The sequence below is a fragment of the Copadichromis virginalis genome, linkage group LG19 (assembly GCF_057382275.1).
Source record: "Copadichromis virginalis isolate Kocher_CV1m ecotype Utaka linkage group LG19, C_Virginalis_male_GT1.1, whole genome shotgun sequence".
In the NCBI taxonomy this organism is placed as follows: domain Eukaryota; kingdom Metazoa; phylum Chordata; class Actinopteri; order Cichliformes; family Cichlidae; genus Copadichromis; species Copadichromis virginalis.
The window spans coordinates 30,806,490-30,829,308 of record NC_140636.1 but is presented as its reverse complement, the minus strand read 5'-3'; the positions used below and the strand labels follow the sequence as shown (position 1 = coordinate 30,829,308).

General features: G+C 40.5%; 1 protein-coding gene across 2 annotated transcripts in view; it reads right to left on the bottom strand.

The window, feature by feature from the left end:
- Positions 1-389: 389 nt before the first annotated feature.
- The window catches only part of stac (SH3 and cysteine rich domain), a 30,570-nt gene continuing 8,140 nt past the window's right edge, over positions 390-22,819 (bottom strand). For both annotated transcript variants that reach the window (XM_085442625.1, XM_085442626.1), the window contains 9 exons: positions 19,121-19,254; positions 12,540-12,621; positions 12,278-12,384; positions 11,436-11,517; positions 10,597-10,664; positions 7,493-7,590; positions 3,698-3,749; positions 3,045-3,182; positions 390-1,176 (listed from right to left, as the gene is read on the bottom strand). In XM_085442625.1, the coding sequence (XP_085298751.1) occupies positions 1,078-1,176; positions 3,045-3,182; positions 3,698-3,749; positions 7,493-7,590; positions 10,597-10,664; positions 11,436-11,517; positions 12,278-12,384; positions 12,540-12,621; positions 19,121-19,254 (860 nt within the window). In that variant the 3' untranslated portion in view covers positions 390-1,077. The remainder of the gene's footprint in view (positions 1,177-3,044; positions 3,183-3,697; positions 3,750-7,492; positions 7,591-10,596; positions 10,665-11,435; positions 11,518-12,277; positions 12,385-12,539; positions 12,622-19,120; positions 19,255-22,819) is intronic.

The following is a 22,819-nucleotide window of genomic DNA, read 5'->3' as shown; positions in this document are numbered from 1 at the left end:
CAAAATCACAAATGCATGCATAGATACTAATTATAATTCCAGTATCTCCTCCTCTGTGTCAGAATAATGTCTGAAATATCTTACTTACTAACTACATCCACTTCCTTGCTTGAAATGAAAAAGGAAATAACATGAAATGAAACTACTGTTTTTATCAATAAATGTCAGCAACAAAGGACCTAGACTCATGTGTGTTGATTTCTCCCCCAATCCCCTCCCTCCAGAATTCCTAGGTAACGACCCAATATACATATGAATGACTAGCCAATTTAGCTTCCACTTCCAGCATTTGACTGCTCTCCGGCTTTTAAAGGTAGAAACGCAAAATGATGACTCCGCGGGGGTCTAAGGTACTACCCCGAAATGACTGCTCTCCGGGGGTGTAAGTGTTAACTTCCTGCGCTTTGCTGTTTCGTACCTGTTACAAGAGAAACGTGTTCCTTTTTTTTGGAGGACTCTGTAGAGAGACAAAGGACAAACTGGAGGCTTAAATAATCTAATTTTGCAGTAAGCAGTTTATACAAGTTGCTCGTACGTGTTCATTTCAGTTTATTTTCCATTGCCCTCCCATGATGTGCACTCTGCCATTCAAAATAGCCATCTTTGAGCTTACACTATGTTGCATTTACTCTATTTTTGCTTGGAGCATAATATAAAAGCATGAGAAACTAAATTATTTGAAGGACTTCCATTTATATACTGAAAAATAATCATTCAAGCATGTGTTTGTGTTTTAGGCTTAAAATGTTAGCCCTGCTTTCAAAAAGTAAACAGGCTGGATAGAACTAAGGGGAAATTTTTAAAAAACAAACCCCATCTAGGATAAATTTAAATAAAATCCAGTGACACAGTGATCTCCCGTCTCCTTGCAAACAAAAAGCAGTTTCTCATCTCATCTCTCCTTTTGGTTCGAGAGGGAACAAAGAGGAAGGCGTGCTGATAAAACAAGCGCCGCTTTTACGAGTTCGAACTCCAGTTTCTGATGGGGTGAACTCCTCCAGGTGGCTCATCCTGATCTCTCTCTCTCTCTCTCTCTGACTCTCTCCGTCTCGGTCTTCATTTCTCTGAAAGTTTGTCTCAGATGATCTCCAGGACATCGCAGGGCACGAAGCCCCTCTTCTTTCCGCTCTCCACTCTGATGAAGCCGCTGTGCTCGCCCTCGCTGCTCACACAGATCTGAAAGCCAGAAGAAAAATTTTACTTTACCGACAAACAGGACATGTAGAAAGCAGTTAATCAGAAAAAAGTACCTAATAAAGCACAAACAGGTCTTACTATGGATCCATTCTGAGTTACTGGAAGGTAAAATGCTGGAAAACCATAGCCATAATAAGGAAAATCCAGAATGTATATTATTGAGTTGTTTATGAGAGTTATAAATTGCCTCTTTTAAAAATACATAATGGTTATCAAACTAATAATCAATTATAGACAGCAGGAGTGTGTTTTAAGGAAATAAGATCATAACATGATCAAGCTTATTCACTCATTGACACTCACAATAAGTCAGAGCACACTGTGTTTGCAAGCTTGATCTGAGTACTCCCTAACAACTTCCCTTGGGATTGAGAGGCTGGAAGGAGAGTGAGTGGGTCATAGGATCATTTTGTGTTTGGTGGTTAAATCTCCACTGGGGGTTGCTTACTTTAAATCTCCTCAGAGTCCCAACATGCCCTGGACAGCATTGTGGGAAAAAGGGGCCCTGATTTAAGTGCAGCCATTATGCTCCTCTGTCTGCCAAATCCACTTGAGCTTTTCAGTGAATAATTGTCTACAATTGAAGAGTCACTGGAGGTAAGAGGCAATGCGGGAGCTGCAGGAAGGTAATATGATGTCTGAAGAGCTGCTGGATAATATGAATCAGATGCAATGTAGTAGCTGGAGTGTGCTCGTGAATTAGATACAGGCCTAATGTGGAAATGTTAATATCCATAATAAGGTCATTGCTTCCCCAACCCAAAATGAAGATGTTGCTCCCTATATGAATCGTGCTAATGTTAAGCCCGAAGACTACTAAAAGCTTCCACAAGTGCCATGAAAAGGACCCATATCCTTACTTTTAATCATAAGAACGACTGTTTGCAGTTTTCTTTAGCATTGCATTAAAAAAAATCAGAATACTGGACATATTCCAAATCTGACTTTCATAAATTGCACCTGACCCAAACAAACACTGCCACTAAAGCATGCAGCTCTATCGTCTATCCTTTACGCAGCTGTAGCTGAACATGTACGACTGTGTTATACGCCTTGATGAAGAGAGTGTACTTGAATCCATCCTGATATTAAACATACACACAGACCTGAGATGTGTTACAGCAAACATCTCCCATACCTGACCTGATTACAGACTAGCTTGGATCCAGGCTGACGTAAGTCCCGTGTTCCCTCCTAGAACACTTTATCATAATCACTGCAGCTCTGAACTTTTCTCAGCTTCTCGCGTGAAAAGAAGAAACATTTTTAGTGTCCAATCGCTTTTATGTGAGAATACAGTAGCTAATTATCTGGTGAATCTACAATGAGCCAAAGGTGGTCGTGTCATACCTCTCGCATGCTTACCCAGATGCCATTCTTTCCTAAACCTGTCAGGTACTGTAGCTAAATCCCGACTGTGTGCTCCACTTGGGAAAGTGCAACAACAGACGATGTCATGTGACTTGATTTTCTAGATATTGCTTCATGATGACAGAAAGAGAGTTTCACTGGTCTAGGTCAATGAAGATCATTTTTTATTTTAATTTAAGCCAACATGAAATAATCACGGGAGCGTGTTTAAACAGACATTATTAACACATTTACATGTAAATACATATCAGCCCCATATCTTAATCGAGTCTGACCATTAAGGACCCTGGAATGTACTTAGTACGCTTTTTGTGGCTTTAAATATATTGTCTTTCCCTGCTGGTAATGCAATTTCTGTATGAGTGCCCATTTCATGTCTATTACACGTTTGCCATTGGACACTTCACTACTGTCTCGAGATTAAAACAGCTTTTACTCATCCCCCACGAGGACACATCTGCTCAAGCCTGCAGTACCTGTCCCTCCTTCAGGGTGATTTGGCCTTGTTCCTTGCAGCCGATGAACGTCCTGTTACACCTGAAGACTTGGTCACCAGCCCGCAGTTGATGAGCAAAGGCTGCTGGGAAGAATCCGATCCTGTCCTCAATTACACCCTGAAAAAAGGAGTCATAAAACGGCAGGACATGAGAGGGTTCAAACTTGGCACGATTACATCGAAGCCTTGATAAAAACCGTCCACACACCTTTAGAGTAAATGCTGTTGTAAATCATGTATTAGGTTCACTATGATGTTTTCACATTGCATGCAGGTGCTTCATCAGGTGCTAATGTTTGCCTCTTTCCTTGGTATCTCTTGTTTAAAGACCAAACTGGCCAGATGTCTCTGTTTATCTACAGCCTACAGAGCACAATGGTGTTAAAATGCGTGATGATTTTCTTCATGGTCTGGTGGCGACAGGTTGTCTCTGTGCTGTCATGCAATCGGCCCTTTCGTCTCCCTAATTTATCTGTTATGCATTTGTGTCCCGAGTTACCCTGTTTCCTTGCTCCTATAATTCACAACCAGACTTATATCATTTATCGGTCTGTTTCTTTTAAAGCTTTTTCTTGGCTTTGTGTAAAAAAAACTTAGTGAAACTTTGCTGTAACACAGAGATGTAATACCTACCTTCCACCAGTCATCATTGGAGTCATCGGCCACCAAGATCCTGTCTCCTGCTCTGCAATACATGAAAACATCCATGAATTATTTGAAAACAAAGGAAAAATACTCAAATCCATCACTGATTGGAAACATAATGACATTTAGACTTCGATAGAGAGGGTATTTTCACACTTAAATGGCATGTAATGCCCCTAAATTCCATTTGCTCCGAGTAATTTTCCTTCATCCATCCAGGAAATGCATGAATCAGTCTATCCCACTGCCCTGTGTGCCATAATTACAAACATCTGTTCAAAGCTACGGGCTAAATTTGACTAATAAAAATCTAAAGGACCAACGCTGCGGTGCCAAGTGTTGGTTTATGTAATTGTCTTCCTTTTACTTCCTTTTGTGATTCAAAAAGGAAATGATTCACAAAAAAACACCTTTCATGGAAGGTGAGAAACGCAAAGTGCCCAACACTGTAAAATCTTGAGAGGTGATGGCAACAATGCAGATTAATGCTCCAATTAGAAGCAGGGGAAATGTTACTTCAAATAATTTAATTACGAAAAAAATGAGCTGTGAAAGCGAGAAGAGGGTTGCTGTGCTGCTAAACTGCAAAAACATTCGTCATCATTACAATCACTGTGGCCAAAGGTAATCAAGTAATCAAAGCGTGTGGTGGAAAGTGAAACTAATCATAAACCTGTCCCCCCCCCCCACACACACACACACACACACACTTTAAAATTAAAATTAAATGTGAACTTTCTGAATAAGGAATCAGTTCAATCATCTTTGTTTTATGTGTTTTTGTTTGAGGTATTGATTACAGCCTGAAATAAGCCCAGCTGAGGAAGAAAAAAACCCTCATGCAGCCTTTCAGAAGAGGAAAATAGATTTGAAATAAAGGCATTGGAGGAGTTGAAGTACTTGAGATGAATGAATTTCAAATGAAGTGTAACGACTGAAGTTTTTTTCTCGACGAGGGAGGGGAGCGACCCACGACTGTGTGCATGTAGGAAAGAGATGAAAAGAACAAGTGCACTCCTGCTCGCTTGTCCTTAAATCCTCAGAAGATTTCTGCGAGAGCAAGAACAAATGGGCACTTGGGCTGAAGGACTGTTCTTTCCCGAGGGCCTATTTCAAAGTATGACGCCCAATCAGTCATGGTTAAGGCGGGGAGTAAAACCTGGACCCTTCGTTTCAGACTGATAAAAAGGCAGGCCAGACATGTGAAGCTCTGCCTACTTTAAATTACTCTTCAAGTATGTGTGCGTAAAAATCATCGTCTGCTGTCAATGTTAATAAATCTTTGGATGCAATTTTTAAATATGTTTTTGAGGACACCAAGGCTGTGTAGCTCTGGGTCAGAAATGCAACCTTTTTTTTCAGTTCTGACCACAGACCAACCGGTGCTACATCAGGTGATTTTAATTAGTTGTTTGTTAAAACCAAAAACAACTGCTGACATCATGAACCAGGCATGTCTGGAAATGTACAGACAGTGAACTCACAGGCTGGGTTGGAAATTAAACACCAGCTTTCCCCCCCCCCCCGAGTCTCAGCAACAAGAACAAGTTGACTCAGACTGTCAACTTGTTGCCTTGTGTATAAGCTAAGCTAAGCTAAGCTAAGCTAAGATAAGCTAAGATAAGCTAACCTTTATTAGTCCCACACGTGGGAAATTTGTTTTGTCACAGCAGGAAGTGGACAGTGCAAAAGTTATATAGCAAAATTAGAATACAATAAGAATAAAATACTGTACTGAATAGAATAAAATAAAATAAAATACTATATACAGTAGAATAAATAGAATAAAATATACAATAGGATAAAAATAGAATGCAAATGCTTTATACAACTGAGTAAAAATACAACTTTTTCAGAAAATACTGACCTGTTCTGCTTAAAATTAGTCTGCGCCAACATTTTAGGAAATACTATGTTATTTTTTGGCTCTATCGATAGGAAAGTGTAGAGAGCCGACAGGAAAGCAGGGAGAGAGCGAGGGGAGACTGACTGCTCACTGGGCTGAGCAGGTGACCAGTTCAGTTCAGTTCAGAGGGATAGTGTAGAGCACCAAATCACAACAACAGTCACCTCAAGGCATGTTTTCTTGTAAGTTAAAAACCTGAAAATAACAGAAAGAAAACCCCAACAATCAGACGACACCCTCTGAACAAGCACTTGGTGATAGTGGGAAGGAAAAACTCTCTTTTGACAGGAAGAAAGCTCAGGCAGAACTAGGAGGGATGGTTTTCCTGCATGTATTTCATTCTCCTTGCTCTCCTCTGTTTCCACGCTTTCCTCTCTACTCTACTGTCCGGTCAAAAATAAAGGCTAAAAAGCTCAAAATAAGCCTGCTTAGTATAAAAGTCAGAAATTTGTTTTCATATACTATCATAACACAATATTGTCTGACTAAGTGTTCAAAATTAGAATAATGCATATGTGAATAATGTCTGAGGTGATACTTAAGATTGTGTTGATGCCATGGCTGAGCTTACAAACTTATTTGTACTATGAGCAACATAAACATCAATGATGTTATCAAGCTCATAATCCATTATAATTCAAAGGTTATTTTAAAGCATGAAGCACTAAAGTTTAAGTGTCACTGGTTTTAGTGCGGCACAAACTAATGACTGAGGGGAAATCCATTGAAAATAACCAATGAAACTTTGACTCTGAGTCCAATTTGGACACCATGGGTGACCCATTAGGTGATCACTGTCTCGGGATTTAATTAAAAACTACCAAAACAATAGTCTAGATGGGGTGGTGGTCACTGTGAAAATGGGAAAATGACAGACAAGCTCCACAATGTAATGCCTTTAGATATCATGCAGTTTTTGACACTTTAAATGCAGTTTTTGAAATTAGTATTTTGCTTTAATTGATGGAATTTCAAAATATTTGTTTACATTCTTATTACAATTCAAAACAACCTATTTCAAGCAATTAGTGGTGGACTTCTTCCACCACTAATAGCCAATTACTAAATGTTACTAATTAGTAATTACATTTAGTAATTACTAATAACTAAAATGTCTAATCGTTATGGAGCAAACTGTGAACAATACACGAACAAGTGAGGCTTTTGGCATCTGTGCCCAAATTATGCAAGTATCTGCTTCTGCGCCAACCTGAAAAGTATGAATGTCTCATCACTTTAACTACAATAAACTCAGTGTTATCCTTCAGAAACAGCATGTGTGCCTGGTACACTGAAGGGACCCTTTAAAGGATCTATAAATGGACTTTCAAAGACCCTCATACTCTCTGAAGATAAATCTAAGAAGACATGTAACAGATTTGATATTAATAAATAATGCTGGCACACACCCAGGTAACATTAATGAGGCCACACCAGAGAAATAAATCTTTGAGGAGTGTTACATAAAAAGAGGGCACTAATTAGTTCCTTTTGTGAATCCATTCTTGTCTCTGAAGACAGTAATTAGTCTATATAAGATAAAAATGACACAAGATAAAGAGAGAACAAAGTGGAATTGAGCAACATGACTTCTTGTCTTTTAAATTTTCCCTTGCTTCCCTTCCCTTTGAGGATATGAGTAAGCGCTGAATTCCATCTGTTTTGTTCGGAAAGTTTAACTTAAATTTCAGTGAAGATAAATCATGTTTGGGTTGCACTGCGTGAGCCTCGTATTTGCTTCTATTTCTTATTTAAAAGAAAAGAGAAATCTATCTAAAGAAATCACTATGTCAAAGTCAGTTAATTCACAGTCTAAGTTCATGTGCAGGTGTTCTTATTATTAGAGCGTCTGTGCATGTGTGTGTACGTGCGCTAACCTCATCTCCAGGTCGTGGCTCTCCTGGGCGGTGAAGCTGTACAAGGCCACATACGTGTTGAGCTTGAGGACGTCTTTCTGTAGCATGCTCTGCTCCATCTACAAGACAGACCAAAATGCAGTCTAACACTACTTTCTCTGTTGTCATATCTTAAAATAGTCTTTTGGCATTCACATTAGTGTATTTACAGCACACTGATAGACTGAGGAGCTGCTTAAGTTGCTTTACAATCTGTTCCCTTTAATCCTCCATCAAGTGGGAGAAAGATCGGGGTTTTTCTTTTTTCTTACAAACACTTGGGAAGTTTAAACAGGACATGGTTGTGGGTGGAGAGGAAGTTCTCAGAGAGGTGTTAGCACAATTAGCAGGGAGATATGCCGCCATTCTGGCGCTATTCACACCTGCTCATAAAACCTGGTGGGTGTGTTTTCCCATTTCATCACCTTGAATCTGAATCGTGCCTGCTGTGCCCATGAAATCCATCCAAACAATAACTTGCCCTCTTTTTGCATGGTAACAGCAAGGAAAATGCAAAAAAAAAAAAAAAAGGATAATAGCTGTTTTAGGACAGCAGGAGACTTTTCTATAATCGTGGCACTTTACAGTAATGAAAAAAAGTGGGTTTTGGTCCCCCAGCACCAGCCATGTGGACTGGAAATGTGGGTGATGGATGAGCTTAGTTATCTGCGGCCACGAGGAAAAGTGCCTCTGTGACTTCTGGGTGAAAACTGCATCAGACAGTGGCGATCCATTACAACTAACTAGGAGCAGCTCACAGGCCTTGTGAGGTCCCGATGTTGTGGCCGCCGGGATCAGTGGATGTGAGGTCGGTTTGGGTGAGATAATAATCTCCTTTGCAAGAGAGCTATCAAAATAAGAAGCAGGGACAAATGTAAAAAAGCTCATTATAGATACTACTTGTATACTTACTGTTTAATCTTATATTCATACATCAGTTTTTTTTAGCCCTATATCAGGATCGTGGGAGGTTGGAGCTTGATTGGGGCGAAAAACAGGGTTTTAAATCTGGATCTGTGAATCGGTGAATCTCTATAAACTATAACCTCAGTTACTCAAATTGTCAGGTCTGTTCATGCACACTCAGTTAGTAGTTTAACTGGAATAGTTCATCTTTTAACAAAACTTCTGGCAACTGAATAAGCATCTCCTGTTTAGGAATCTCTGTGTTATGTGTTATGTTTGTGTTATGCTGGCCATCTCACGAGTGTAAGTCGAGTGCTGTCTTCAGCTCTGGTGGCTACAACTCCTGTTGGAACGATCCAGCTCTAACTAGGCATGCCATTTGTTGCTGAGTGGGCAAATAAAGTGGGCCATCAGAAAATCTTCATTAAATCAGCTGCCTGCTGTCTAGAGCTAAGGCTGATTCAAAACAGCAAAGCTGCAAAAAATAAAGATAAAAACAGCTGAAAGATACTTAAAGGCTCCAGGTCTGGGGCCTGAATGATATTTATCAGTATTTTTTACGAGTTGATTCCAAATGATGATACGTTTTATGTGTCCAGCAGCAGTGAATGAGCAGAGGCCACAGCAGTTTAAAAGAAAACAGAGAAGGTACCAAGAAAAAAAGAGAATAGAAGCAAAAAGATGTCATTAATCAGCAAGAATCAGACCATTTTACTGGCTATTGATCTCTGAGAATTTAACACTAAACCTGAAAAGTGTGAACAGATGGCCATCCTGTCATGTGTTCCCATTTGAGACCGTGAGTCCCTCATCTCAATTTGAAAACTGCTCCTTCTCAAGGGAAGAAGCCGTTTTCAACCCTTTTTCCTTTCTCTGCTCATTACCCTGCAGTGCCTCCATCTGTCTGTCCGCCAGCCTGAGCTAATGGAGCTGTCGGCTGACAGACAAACAGCTGCTGCCAGCTGTGCTCGGTCCAGCCTGATAACACTGCACAATGCATTTCAAGCTCTGAAATGGACGACTGGACTGCTAGATTATATTGCAGAGTCGAGGTGTTTATATGTGCATCTGCGCGTGTGTGTTCCCTTGTACGGATATTTGCTCATTTTTGTGTTTGTCTGAGTATCTGTGGTCTTTTTCCATTGTTGACAACGGAGATAAACATGTTAAGCAATAAAAGTAAACAGAATAGATGGCGGCACATAGAAAATATCTACAAAGAGCATCAATACTAAGAACACCTCTCCCACAAATTCCAGCGTGGAAGGAAAAGGCAGAGAGGAGGAGAAGAGTTGAAATATGCCAATGAAATATTCATGGATGCTCCACAGGGGGCGATAAGACATTCACAGAGGTTTAACCTTTTTCTTTCTCTGGCATGAATTTTGCACTGCATCTACACTGTGGAGAATAAACAGACCGAATCCAAACATCAAGGTCAAGAGTTGTCTGTATCAGCGCTGGCCAGTGGTCGTGTCAGACCGGGTTTGATTTGTTACGGCAGGAAGAGAAAAGAGAGTGCTCCCCCGAAGTCCTGGGAAATTTAGCAGTGATGATGGAGGCGGAGATGAAGAACGGGCTGGCAGGGTATCAGTTCTCAGGTGAGCCAGAAAGTTCAGGAACTGAGCTCCAAAAAAAAAACTAACGTTGTGAAAGCTAAGAGGGAAAATGTGGAAAAGTTCACTACACAGTCAGAGTTGCTGAAACTGCTGAAAAGACAGTTATAGGATGCAGTCACTTTACTTTCTCTCGCTCTTACCTATATAATTACCAGTTTAGTGCTTCTCTAAAAAGCTTTTTTGTAATTTGTGAAAGGACAACAAATTGTATCTGCATGTGAAAAATCAATCTGTACCTCAGATGTCTGTTTTTAAACTAAACTGGAAGCTCGTGTGGCTTCCGAAGAACAAACTGGGCTGAAACAACCGACAGCTGTTGTGCTTTTTGGCTTTGAGGAACACGTGTTACTTATAAATAAGGACTGTCTGTCTGTCCATCTGACATTTACATAGATTTAAGAAGGAAAAAAGAAACCGTGCAACTCTTTCCTGCATATAAAACGACAACATCAATCCAGATAAACTGGTATTCCAAGAACAGTACTTCTCAGTGTTGTACTATACTCATGCACATGCACACAAAACCAATCTATTATAAAATGTAAAATAATGGTTTCTCACCTGCAAACTGTCGGGTTTTCTTTCTGGGTGGTGGTACTGCTCTGTCCCGTTCTCAACGACCGTAAAAACTGAGAAAACAACACAAAATGAACTTTGCCCAACTAAACAGTCTGAATAAAGTTGTACTTAGTTTTAAGGTAGCAGGATATAACTGTATCAAAAGACAAAAAATGGATCTAATGTTGTCACATGTGGAAGAAAATCAAGACTAAATCAAGAACATAAACATGTCTACAGCGGGAACCATTGGCCTGAAAGTGGCACTTCAAATCTAAATGTCATCACTGTGATCATAGAAATCCACATACAGTTTTCAGTTAACATAATTAGCTTTTTTCCTTGTTAGCTTGAGCTAATCATAAAACAAGAGCAGTTGGAAGGCGAGCACATGACACAAGCTAAAAGTGAAGTCATTTCTTCTTTTGTTCGGTTAGTTCAGCAGTATTATTACCATGCTTCAAACAGCATTTTCCAAAACAATGTCTTCTTTTTGTAGTCTTTAGTTCTATCGTCTTAGGCTTAATACTCTGGAGTATAAAGGGTCACTGCATTGCCCTTTACTACAGATGCTATTGTACAGCTGGAAAACCCTGCCCACTGCTGAATCAAGAGCTAAGCACAGTAAAGAACACAGAAAAGTTCACAGAACATCTTATTTTAAAGACTGACTTTAATGGAGAATAAGGAGAAAATTTCGTTGATGGTTCATAGATGGAGAATTTGATGTTGCAACCTTCTTCAATTCTCTCATTTATGGGAAGAGCAACAGCGGTGCATTTTTTCCTGTCACTACGTGGCATTAATCCAGATGCACACTGTGTACTGCAGTGAATACTCACCATCATCGCTGTGTTTTCTCGACAGCTCCTGCCTGCTGCTGTGAGCCACAACTTCCTCTGGAACCTTATCCAAATCACTGGTCTGCAAAGACAAAAATTGAACGGGCAAAATTCAATTAGATAAGTGCAGAAATAGAGAGGGAATGATGTACTACTAATTAGATAGATAGTTGAAGGTTTGAGCACAGGATTAGTTAAAATTCATTCTTTTTTACAGAATAACCAGCTATCTGGGAGTCTGGCGAGCAGTAAACATGCTGTTTCATAGTCTACATTTGGAAACTATTATGAGAACCCCCGTTGAGATCACATTGTCTCTGTAAGCCTCAACTGACACACACATACACCCATTCACTAACAGCTGCAGAGGACAGGACAGAATGGCCCTAACCCAACAGCTTTCAAATGTCATCATACAGAGGTGCGTATCCAGACTTCTCGTGCAGTTTAGCTTACATTAGCAGTGATACAATGTGAAGAACACATTTCCCTGTGCATTAAACGTACCGATGGAAGAAGGCCGGAAGGGACTTTGGCTAAACAATCATTTTAATTCATCTTCAGAGCTGTAACGTGAGAGTTCCTGTCATAGGTCTGGACCAGACTGCCTTTATTGGTAGTGTTTACAGCCCTGCAGTAGCAATATCTATTTAGATCATCAGCTACACAGTGTCTGCTACAGTGAGACAAAATATAAAGTGTAGTCCATTTCCTGATAGAAAGTCTTTATATGCCACAATAAAGAGGATACTTTATGATATGGACAAAAAGAAACTGGCAAAATAAATAAATAAATCGAATTAATCTTTAAATAAAAGTAGAGAGGGGTATGTTGCTCTTACAGAGTTTCTGTGGGGAGATTCAGAACCGCTGGCTCTCTTTGTCCTTTGTGCCAATGATGTGCCGAACCTCAGGGCTTCATACACGGGGTCCACCTTATTGCCGCAGGCTTTAGAAAAGCATGTTACAGACACAAAACCATGTGGCAAATTACCAGACTGTAAAACCTTGTGCATCCATTTTATGAAACTGCTCAATTAGAAACCCAGTTTTGGGAGAATTAAGTTGAAATGAACCAAAAGTATCCTAAGATAAGCTGCTCACCAATAGGCATGACTTCTTTGATGCAGCCATACTGTTCCTGGATCAGTAATGGAGAGCTGTAGTACCGCCGAAAGCCTTTTGGCTGAAGCGAGAAAGACACAGAGCGGTGACAGGCATTAGAGACAAATCAATATACAGCACCGCAGGCAGTAAAGTGCTCCGACCATTAAATACAGCACATAACTCTGTTCATTTGGAGTCTCGGAATGTGGCTCTCACTTCATAGGGATAAAGTTCTGCTACACTGGATGGTGCACAGGATGGAAGTCAAACACTGTGAATGAATGCAGAGCCTAATATTAACATGAAAAACAAAACCTTTAAAGCCTCAGCTAAATGGCTTTTTTCGTCTTTTCGTGAGAATAAGAGGAGGACAGGGAATATCATTTTCTAAGATCGATCATGTGTTGCGTTTTGTAACCTGTGCATAAGGTAAAGAGGGGGAAAGCTGGCAAACACTACAAAGCAATTCCAGTACTAATCACGAGTTTTCATACACAGATAACGCTCTGTAATGTTGACAATATTCATCACACCATAATGACATAATAACTACAGCAGCACCAAAAAGCGTGTAGGCATGAATACGTGGTCAATGGTCTGTGCTTTTATGGCTTACTCTGCAAAGCAAATGACGAAACGAACATATAGAGGATAGTTGGAGAGACAGATGAAGGGCGGAGTGGAGCACAGATGCTGAAGGGGCTGTTTCTGTTTACAAAGTGACGTCAGACTCGGTCCACACTCAATACTGCATTAAGCTGAGGCTGAGAAGCAACATTAGTCCTATTCAGCTTTACTTTTCTTCCATGCTAATGATGTATAATTTTAGAACTGTGCACGACCATGATAGCAGAGCAGTGGATTTGTTACACAGAGTTAAAATCTGAATGTGTAGCAGTAGAAAACAGGATCAAATATAATACTTTGGTTCATGGAGTTCACTGCTATGAAACCGAGAAGGACAACTTCTAAAGTTTTTATCGTAATTTATCTGCCTGTCAAGTTTTCCCCCGATCTCCCAGGCCTTCAAACATTTATCATTTATATATCTATTACCTGCCTGCGTTCCATCTAATCAATACCACCCCATCAGGTCTGAATCCTTGGTAAGCATACAGAAGATTGAAATGATGTCGGTGTCATCTACAGCACACCCAGTAATGATTAATGTATATATTTGCAGTTTATTTTCACACACTGCAGCAATTCATCGATATTGTACTGTTGTCAGTGTTGCTTGATTAAAGCAGCTTAATTTCCCAACTGGATGTGCGGCTCACTGAGCGTTTCTTGCTCATAGGGTTGCCTTTTTTTCCCGTTTGTTTACACTTCGAGTACTCAAGTCGCGGGTGGTGAAATCGGCGTCGCTAATCAGTCCTGATTAATTCTTCGTTTGACACTTCTCGTGATGAGGCGGCTAAAATAAGCAACCCCTGAGCGCTTCGGGCACATCTCAAGAAACGAGGCATCAGACTTCCAGGGCCAAAATCATTAAGGAAAAGGTTAAAAGAGCGTGCTCGTTGGAGCCCATCTGGTTCACGTGGCAACAAACAAAGTGATACCACTCACTGCTCGATGCCAGAAGTCACAGACAGCTTAGGTTTATTTTACAAACCATCCAGTATATGACAATTATAGTTTCTTTGCAGTTTCTAAACTTCTTTAGAAAACTGGAAAAAGACACTCATCTGTCAACTTCCTGTTTATTGGGAAAATAGTCCAGGGAAAATGTAATGTTTGGTTTCTGGAAGTATCCAGAAAATGTATTAATTAGAAGGGATCAATACAATATTATTATAGCTATATCCTAACACGTTTTCAAGTAATCTGCATCACATGTAAAAGGTCAACACATAACACATAAAAAGTACTATGTCAAAGTCTTCTTTGAAAGTTTCTTTTTTACAAAAACTGGGAAAACATGTAGTGATTACTGAAAGAAACCCAGTTCTTGAAAATTTAGTATAAAAGGCAAAACCTTGGCTTGAAAACCTTGAATGTCAATATGAGCACATTCATATGAACTTTCTTTTAATTTCATTAAGTAGTCTTTGGCTTCTTGAAGGACATTTTAAAATCTTATCTGTTTAATACCAGAAAGTCTGGCTCCTTAGAAGCAAAATATGCAGAAATGAATGGTGGCTCATGACTTTTGCACTGTAGCTCTTGGTTGGGTCCAAGAGATTTTTGTTTCTGGGTTCTGACTTTGGCCCGTATAACAGTATTTTTTGACGTTTTGGACTGCTGCTGTATACCTTTGATACTACTGAGTCTTTGAGTTTTGTTTTTGCTTCATAGTTTTGCAATCCTGTGTTTTGGTTCATGTTTCCATTGATACCGTAGTAAGATAAGCTTTTATTTTAGCATTTGAGCCATGTCTTGTCTTGCTTTATTTTAGCTTTAGCTATTTTAGCTTCAGTTCCTACTTTGAGTTTCTCTCTTTATTACATCATCCAGCTCATCTTCCTATGCTTAGCCATCTGTTCTCAAGTGTTCCCCATCTCAGTCTTTATGTTTAGTGTGAGTCTTCTTGTCTCCATGTTTAGTATATGTCTTTTGGATCGTTCCCGCTTTACTTCGAAGCACTGTTTCCTTCATGCCTCGTGTTCGTTTTGCTTCCCACTTTGTAACTGTCCTGATTGTTTTCACCCATGTAATCCCCTTCACCTGTGTCTTGGTCCTTGTATAAATAATCCAGTCTCTCTCTCTTTGTCCTCAGAGTAAGAAGTTTGACGTGAGTTCAAGCTGGTTATCAGCTCACTAATGCTGTGTTCCTGAATAAGTCAGAAGTCAGAGTTTCTGAGTTCCCAGTCAGAAGTTAAATCTGGAATGCTCCCTCAACTCAGCCCCAGCAACCCAGAGTCAACAATCCAAGCTGGCGGCATTGAACATAAACAGTAGTAAAACTGTAAAACTTTTAATCTGTACTGCCACCGTTGTGTATTTGTGCCTCACTAAATAAACCATACACAGAGCACTGACCCACCTCTATCCGTGAATGTGCTGCGGCGGTGTTTTAAGTGCAAAAAAAAAAAAAACAGTGATAGCTCTACCTAGCTTAAGAACCAAACCAAAACCTGTTTTTCTTCACTTTTTCTGCTACGCACTCAACGAACTCAGGTGTGACGTCACTCCCTGGTTCAGACATCCGAGGTCTGAGATGTCTGGAGCGCCGCATAAGTTAACCTAATCGGTTTTCTCTGGTGTTCAGACATCTGACTAATCGCAATTACTGATAAGTGTACTGCCAGCAGAGCGGCTGGTTGCGTAAAAGAAGATAAAACTGTACTATGAGAAAAATATGAAGAGGTTAAACGAATAATACAGGCTAAAAGCAACGTAGCTGCTGCAGACAAATCAGCAGCGTGAGTTTGCGCAAGAGGAAAAGCAGTAGCACTAAAAGCACTGTATGAATGTGTGAGTGCTCTAAGCTCTTTGGTCAGTAAGACTGGGAAATAACTACTAAATTAATGAAGTCTGGTATATCTGGAGGCAGCAATGACAGCTGGAAAAAATGCCGACTGTGGAATTAACAGACTTGCCAACATCACCGCTCTGTCACTATGACACAGGAGAAACTGATGTGTTATAATTACATTTTACATTTACATTTGGTGGTGTTTAACGATCTGAGATTAAAAATGAAATGTAAATAGAATTCAAACATAGGTTTTGTCTATGTGCAAATAGGTGTCGGGGGAAAATAATCTAAGAATAAATAGGAATAAATGTCTAAGAATCTCTATTTAACACTAACAGTCATCAGGACCAGACAAAGACTTCCGACCATCGTGCTATTCTTGCACAGAAGTATGTGGGATCTTCCAGGAATGGTAAAGTTATTTTCCAGAGAATTGGTTGGTCAGTAAGCGGTGATTTCATATCTTGATCATAACCACCTGGTAGGTCTTCAGCATTATTTATGTTAACCACTTTCATAGTACAGAAAAACCAGGATTAATCCTAATGGTACCCAGATAAGACAAAGTCCTGCTTCATTTGTCTAGGTTCCCTGTCTGCTCCTCAAGTTTTCCATTATCCCCTACCTGTTTTTGGACTGATCTCACATCATCTACCTTCGTGTCTTGCATTTGGGTGGCTGTCTACATGCTACTTCCTTGACAACACATGGCAAATCACTTCAGTGACTTCGCCCTTTTTGAGAAGCTAAACCAAATTTGGCAAAGCACCCGCATCTCAGAGATCTGCTGCGTGTCCCTTCTGACCTCAGAGACTGTAGCACTGAGACTTTGAACCATCATTTGCGCCGAGTACAAAGGAAACACAAAACACTAAAACATCTGGATGAAGCAGTGGAAGTCTTGGAGGTGTTGCAGCATTGTGCAGAACCCCTGTTATTGTTGATATTTGCAATAAACACTGCTCATCAAAAGCTGACGAGTGAATCACCGCGTTCATTATGAGTAATGAGCTAAATTAGTTAAACTACTTTTCGGATCACGTTGTCGAAGCAGAGTTTTTAAGTCCAATATGTAAAACATGCACTGTTGTGAGGGTTTTAGCTGCGTTTCACAGAGTGACTCACAATGAACTGACACATATTGATTAATAATCACGTTTGATCCAAACTGGCAAGTCTCCCAGAAACGTTATTTGTACTGGAGCTGTCGGGGCTGAATGTTAACATAAACCGAGTGCGTCAGAAAAAAGGCGTCAACTTCTCTTTTTAAGTGACCACCATACTATACTGCAAACTGCAGTGTAGTATTTATGTGGAAAAAAGAAAACACATTCCTGTAGAATAAGAAAAACTTGCTGTTAACTGATTATTGTCAGCCCTGAAAAGGTTGTGTCCAGCTTAGCTGTAGTAAAACATTTAACTGAAGTAATGTTATGTAACCAGCAAAGCTGAACTACATGCTGAATAGCAGTAATTATCAGCAGCACTCGATACAGAGTCTCTACAAATGTATGAGTGGGTACAGAAACACACTGGTTTCATGTTAGCAAAGATTCAAAGGATGAGCTAACTTAGTTTCTTTCTGAGTGGCTCTCAGGCCAAGAGAAACAAGCATGGCAGCAGAAGAGTCCAAGTTTAGAGTTAGTTGAATTTAGAGCTGTACTCCACTGGGGAAACTTCCCTTTTTATGCTCGACCTCTCGACCTCATTTTCCACTCCTGAGAGCCGATCATATCTACAGGCCTCATCTCTAAGGCATCTGGTGGAAAGACGACACAAAGAAAAAGGAGAAACACTGCCTGTACTGCCAAATTATTTACACGCATTGATTCACTTTATCCGACTCAACTTATTCCATTTCCTTTAGTAATTTCAGACAAATTTGCTAAGTTGAGGTGTGGACACGAAGTATACATCCAAACATGTGGCTCTAAAGTCTCTTTCTTCAGTGCAGGATGAGCACAAATGATTAAAAGGTCCCAGTTCGATCCAGTCTTCCAGCTTTTGGACTGCTATGGAAGTGAAAATGCTTCTTGGCAGTTGCTTTTACAAGTCAGGCCGAAAACTCCCCAGTTAAAAACACCCGGACCACCCCGGTGGACCCATTCCACAACCAGGTTTCATTTTAATTTCATTCACAGATGATGCGAGCCATTCAAGATTGTGAATCATATTACAGAACACTAATTTAGGTTGTTATCACTCTATAATGAGGCTGTGATGTGTTTCTTGGGGAGAAACCACATTTTGGGGTGAAACGACACAATAATAATTATTTTCTCCAAGTTTTTCATCACATGAATACATTTGAAACCTCTCTCACTGAATGTTGTGGTTCCTGAGCATCAGCTTGTTAATAGGGAAACTTCCTAAATTAAACAATACAGGTTCTGGATTTAAAGCACACTGTAGATTTTTTGCTGAAAGCCCCTAAGAAAGGCGGTTGTGGATCATGAGGTTTATTCATTCACTTAATCTGATCCCCAGATCCTCGTGTCTGTATGAGGAAAGATGTTCGGTATCACATTGGACCCCAAAAACTCACCACATGTCAATGCTGCGTACCATAAAAAACATGCTATACAGGCATGCAAATGTGGCTTGTAGTGTGAAGCCCTTCAGTTGTTGATAAGACTAGAAAAGTGCTGCATAGATGCAGTCCATTTGCATTTTACAGACTTTAGATGAGCACATAAAATATCAGATAAGGTCCTTAATAACCACTCCACCCTGTAATTCCACAGTTCCCCGAGTGTTAAAGTAAGGCCGCTACTCTGAAATGTCAAACACATCATAAAGCCTGCCCATGTGACTTCATCAATAGTGGGTTTAAGAAGCTGCCTCTCGGTGACCACGTTTGTCCAGAAGCGTGGCAGAACTTGAGAGAGGAGGGGAGGAGGTCAGTGTTTTTGTAAACGATGAGTTGCATTATCTAACACAGAGACAGCGATGATATAACAATGATGAGGAGGATGACGAGGATGGATGGTGGTCACAGATGTACTTGCACACTCACACATAGAGTGTGATTTCTGAATAAGCACATTCTGCTGGGAAGCGGTCAGACAGCCAGTTCTGATCTGCTATCACAGTACTGACATCAATAATTATATTCCTGAGACGCAGTCTCCCGAAAGAGTCTTATCATGCATCTTACCAGTTTTCCCATGCAACGCTGCTGCCCAACACCGTTCTCACACTTGTGGTGGAGGCTCATCTTGCAGGCTTTGCAGCGGAGGCCGTGTTTCGCCGTATTTCCCGCCAGGAACACCACATGCTTGGCTGTTGTGCCTGATACATACAGACAAAGAGGCAATGTTGGGAGCTGGAATCAAATTGTGTTCTTACAACCAAACAGCAAGTTACAGAGAAAAAAAGCAGAGGAGATGAAAATATTGTCCAGAACGGCGTCTCATTTATTTATTCATTGTTTTTACACTCTTATTCCTAGTTTCTGGAGCCCTTCCCAGCATGCACTGAGAAAAACCTGTGAAATGACATGTGGAACATTTTAACAGGGACAAAAATTTACAAAATGCAACTCACAGCGTGCACTTCTACAAAAATCAGTCCGACTGTGACTGAGCCAGGCGTGTCTCCACCGTGTTAATATCGCTCGTCAAACTGCTACCTGTGTGCAGGTTCGCTGTCACTTATTAATGCCTGACTCACAGCTGATGAGATAATTGAAGATTAATTTGAGATCCAAAAGTTATGCAACGATGCAGGTGCAATCATTTAGCAAGAGTGTGTGTGTATTTGTGCACGCAGGTGTGTAGATTAATAAAAGAAAAATAAAGGGAAATGGAGCGAAGGATAGAGAAACGAAAATAAGAAGGACAGGGCGGAGTCTTAAAGGTATAACAGAATGAACCTCACAAAGAAAGATACCAGCAGTAGATATGCATTAAATAGGGAATATTGGTATTTTTAGGAGTTGAGGAGCACGTATGTCTATAAATCCCTACATGCCCCACACACCTTGAGTTCTTTGCCCGACCCTTCCTGCCCTTTTTTCTCTGTTTGCCATCCTCAGAAGTTTGCAGCAGCTAATCTTCAGTGAAGCTTTTCGCAAACGTAGCCCAACTTCCGGCTTATTTCGTTGGTTCATTATAAAAAAACAATGTTTTTCTTTCACATTTGAAGGAAGAAGACCTTGCTTTATGCCTAATGGTAAGAAGTTCAGCGTGTCAACTTCCTAACCTAAAAAATGTAACGTGATATCACTGTCAATCACAGACCATATTCTTGCCCAAGGGCAAAAGAAGTTAGCTATATGACATATTTACCTGTAGACTCAGAGTTATCATCCCCTATCCTCTATTCCAGTCAGATACAAATGAGAGACGAGTAAGCTGGCCAAAGCCTTGACCTATTTTCCAATAAAAGTGATAAATCAGTCCAAATCAACGCTGGTAAGCTAATAACTTTAGTGCTTAAGCTAATGGACAGCTATTATGACTGCTGTGCATCAAGCGACATGAGGCAAGATATGAAAAAAAGACTAATTTATCTTCTTATGAAATAAGTGGGGAGTCTGTGGAGTAATAAATCTAACATGGCAAGATAAAATCAATAAACTGGTATGAGACATACAGCACGTACCACGCTAAAAAAACAAACATCACTTACAACCAGCCACTGTATATCCTATGAGAGCTCGTTCATATTAACAAAAGAGTACAATGTTTCCAAGTCCCAGAGCTGCTATTAGTTGGAATCTGGCAGCTATGCAGCTCTGGCTCTTCATTGATTAATCAATAAGCACGTTCCCTGCTTAGGCCCACGCTCTTCATATGTGCGTGTGAAAATGTGGACATGAGAAAGGAAACATCGATCTGCTTCTGTGAGCATCAAAGGGAACAGACACAACATAAGATGATCTGTCTGCTCCAAGTTTCCTCACAGAAGTGTTGTCAGTATGTGTCGTTTCTGTTTACTGTGGACCCGCCACAGTGGCAAGGAAACAATGTCGTGATTTCAATCCAGATCATCCTCAGAAATGCACGTTCAGTTTCACGAGTGGGTCGAGGGGGGTCATCGAGCAGAGGTAATCAGAGGAAACTTGACCCCCCACAAAAGGACTGTTAACATGAGATACTGTGTGCTTAAGAAACTAAGCTCTTTGTGTGTAGTTTACTTAGCCAACAAGGGGGAAAAATCTCTGCCTGCTCTTCATGTGCTGTAATGTAAACTGGCGTCACAGCTATTTGGATCTGGACAGCAGTGACAGGAACTTGAAACTCAGTAATGGGTGGAAAACAGTATCTGTATTTCCCATTTAAAGCTGTTGTGTCGCTTGGCTGAGGTGGAGTTAGTGATGCTGAGACAGAAACTGAGAGAAACGCGATCCCGGCCCTGAACCCTCGCCACAGAACAACAGAACAACAATGACAGACGCGGAGGCAATGAGAAGCAACCTGCGCCGATTTCTAGGTCGCTCTAAATCAGGTCAACTGATTGTGTTGCTTAACGAGCACCTCGAGTTTCATTTCCCTTCAGGTCAACAAACGATCTCCCTGAGAGATATCTCTGAGACATCCGGATTCAAGCTCTCGTCCGTGCACTGGGACAGGGAGCAAATTAAGCGCTTGTCAAGCTGTTGTTGATCGGCTTGTTTGAGCTGACTCATTCCAACATGGGGGAATAATGAGACGCCTCCATGTTAACTAATAAGGGAACAAACCGCTGTGTTTCAGCAGGCACATATAGGAAGGTGACACTGCCATCCTCCTGAGGTAATGGAAGGATAATGATGTTAGTCTGGATGTGTGTACGTGTGTGTATAGGTGCTTTTTCATTGAGGGCTTGAAGGCATTATAGCTGCGGGGAATCTGAGTGACAGTGCTGATCTCTCTGGCATTTGCTCTTTTTTTTTTTGTGGATACTCTGCCATTAAAGCTTATTATTCATTTACAGTACAGTAAAGGACAAGACTCCTGCCAGCTTTTCTGTACCGTCTTCATCTCACCTCATAACCTCTCTCCTTCCATTTCCTCCTCTCTCCTCCCGACAGCCCTTCTCTCAGCCATACATTGATCCATTAAGCCGTCGTCCTTACTTCACGCCTCCTGATTTCCCGTGCAAATAACCCTAACTGAGACAATAACCCCTCCACCTCGTCTTCTTCTTAAACTCTGACCACAAGAAGCTTTCTTTACAATTACTTGCAGACTTGCAGTTAGTTTCTTCCACAGCATCGGTCATCAAGCAGCCTTTCAGTGTATCTGTTAGCATTGTTTATTTATTTATTCACATATCTGATTAATGTCAGATAACATTGTTGCTGTTATATCTCAACAGCCACAGTAACTGCTGAGATATAAGAGTCTGGAGCACGTGGAAACCTCTGGGACTGAAAAATTAAGCCAGTACAGAGATGCAGAAAAACCTTTACTCAACTGGCATCTATAGCAAGTTTTCATTCAAAGAATTTTATGCACAGCTAATCTGATTTTATTGTATTAAGTCATGAAGTGATGTGACGTTACAGGCATAGCTGCTTTAGGGTTTTCACCAGCATCCCTTAATAAAAGCATAAAAATAGCATCACAATTAATTATGGAAGAGCTTTAATTAATAGCTGGTAATGACGCAGCTCCACCCTCTTACCCTCTCATGGACAAGACAAATTGTCACACTTTATGTCCATCTTTTGTATACAGTCTACAGTCCAGGAAATAAATGACCTTCCCGTCAACTGACAGATGCTGAAATTACCGCTTTGAGCCAATGCTCAAACTTCAATACATCAGTTTTTGTTCACATTTAACTGTCTTTAAACTTTTCATGATCCGACTTTCTCCAATGACATTTTCCCCAATGGCTCCCATGCAGTTTAACATTTGGTAATGGT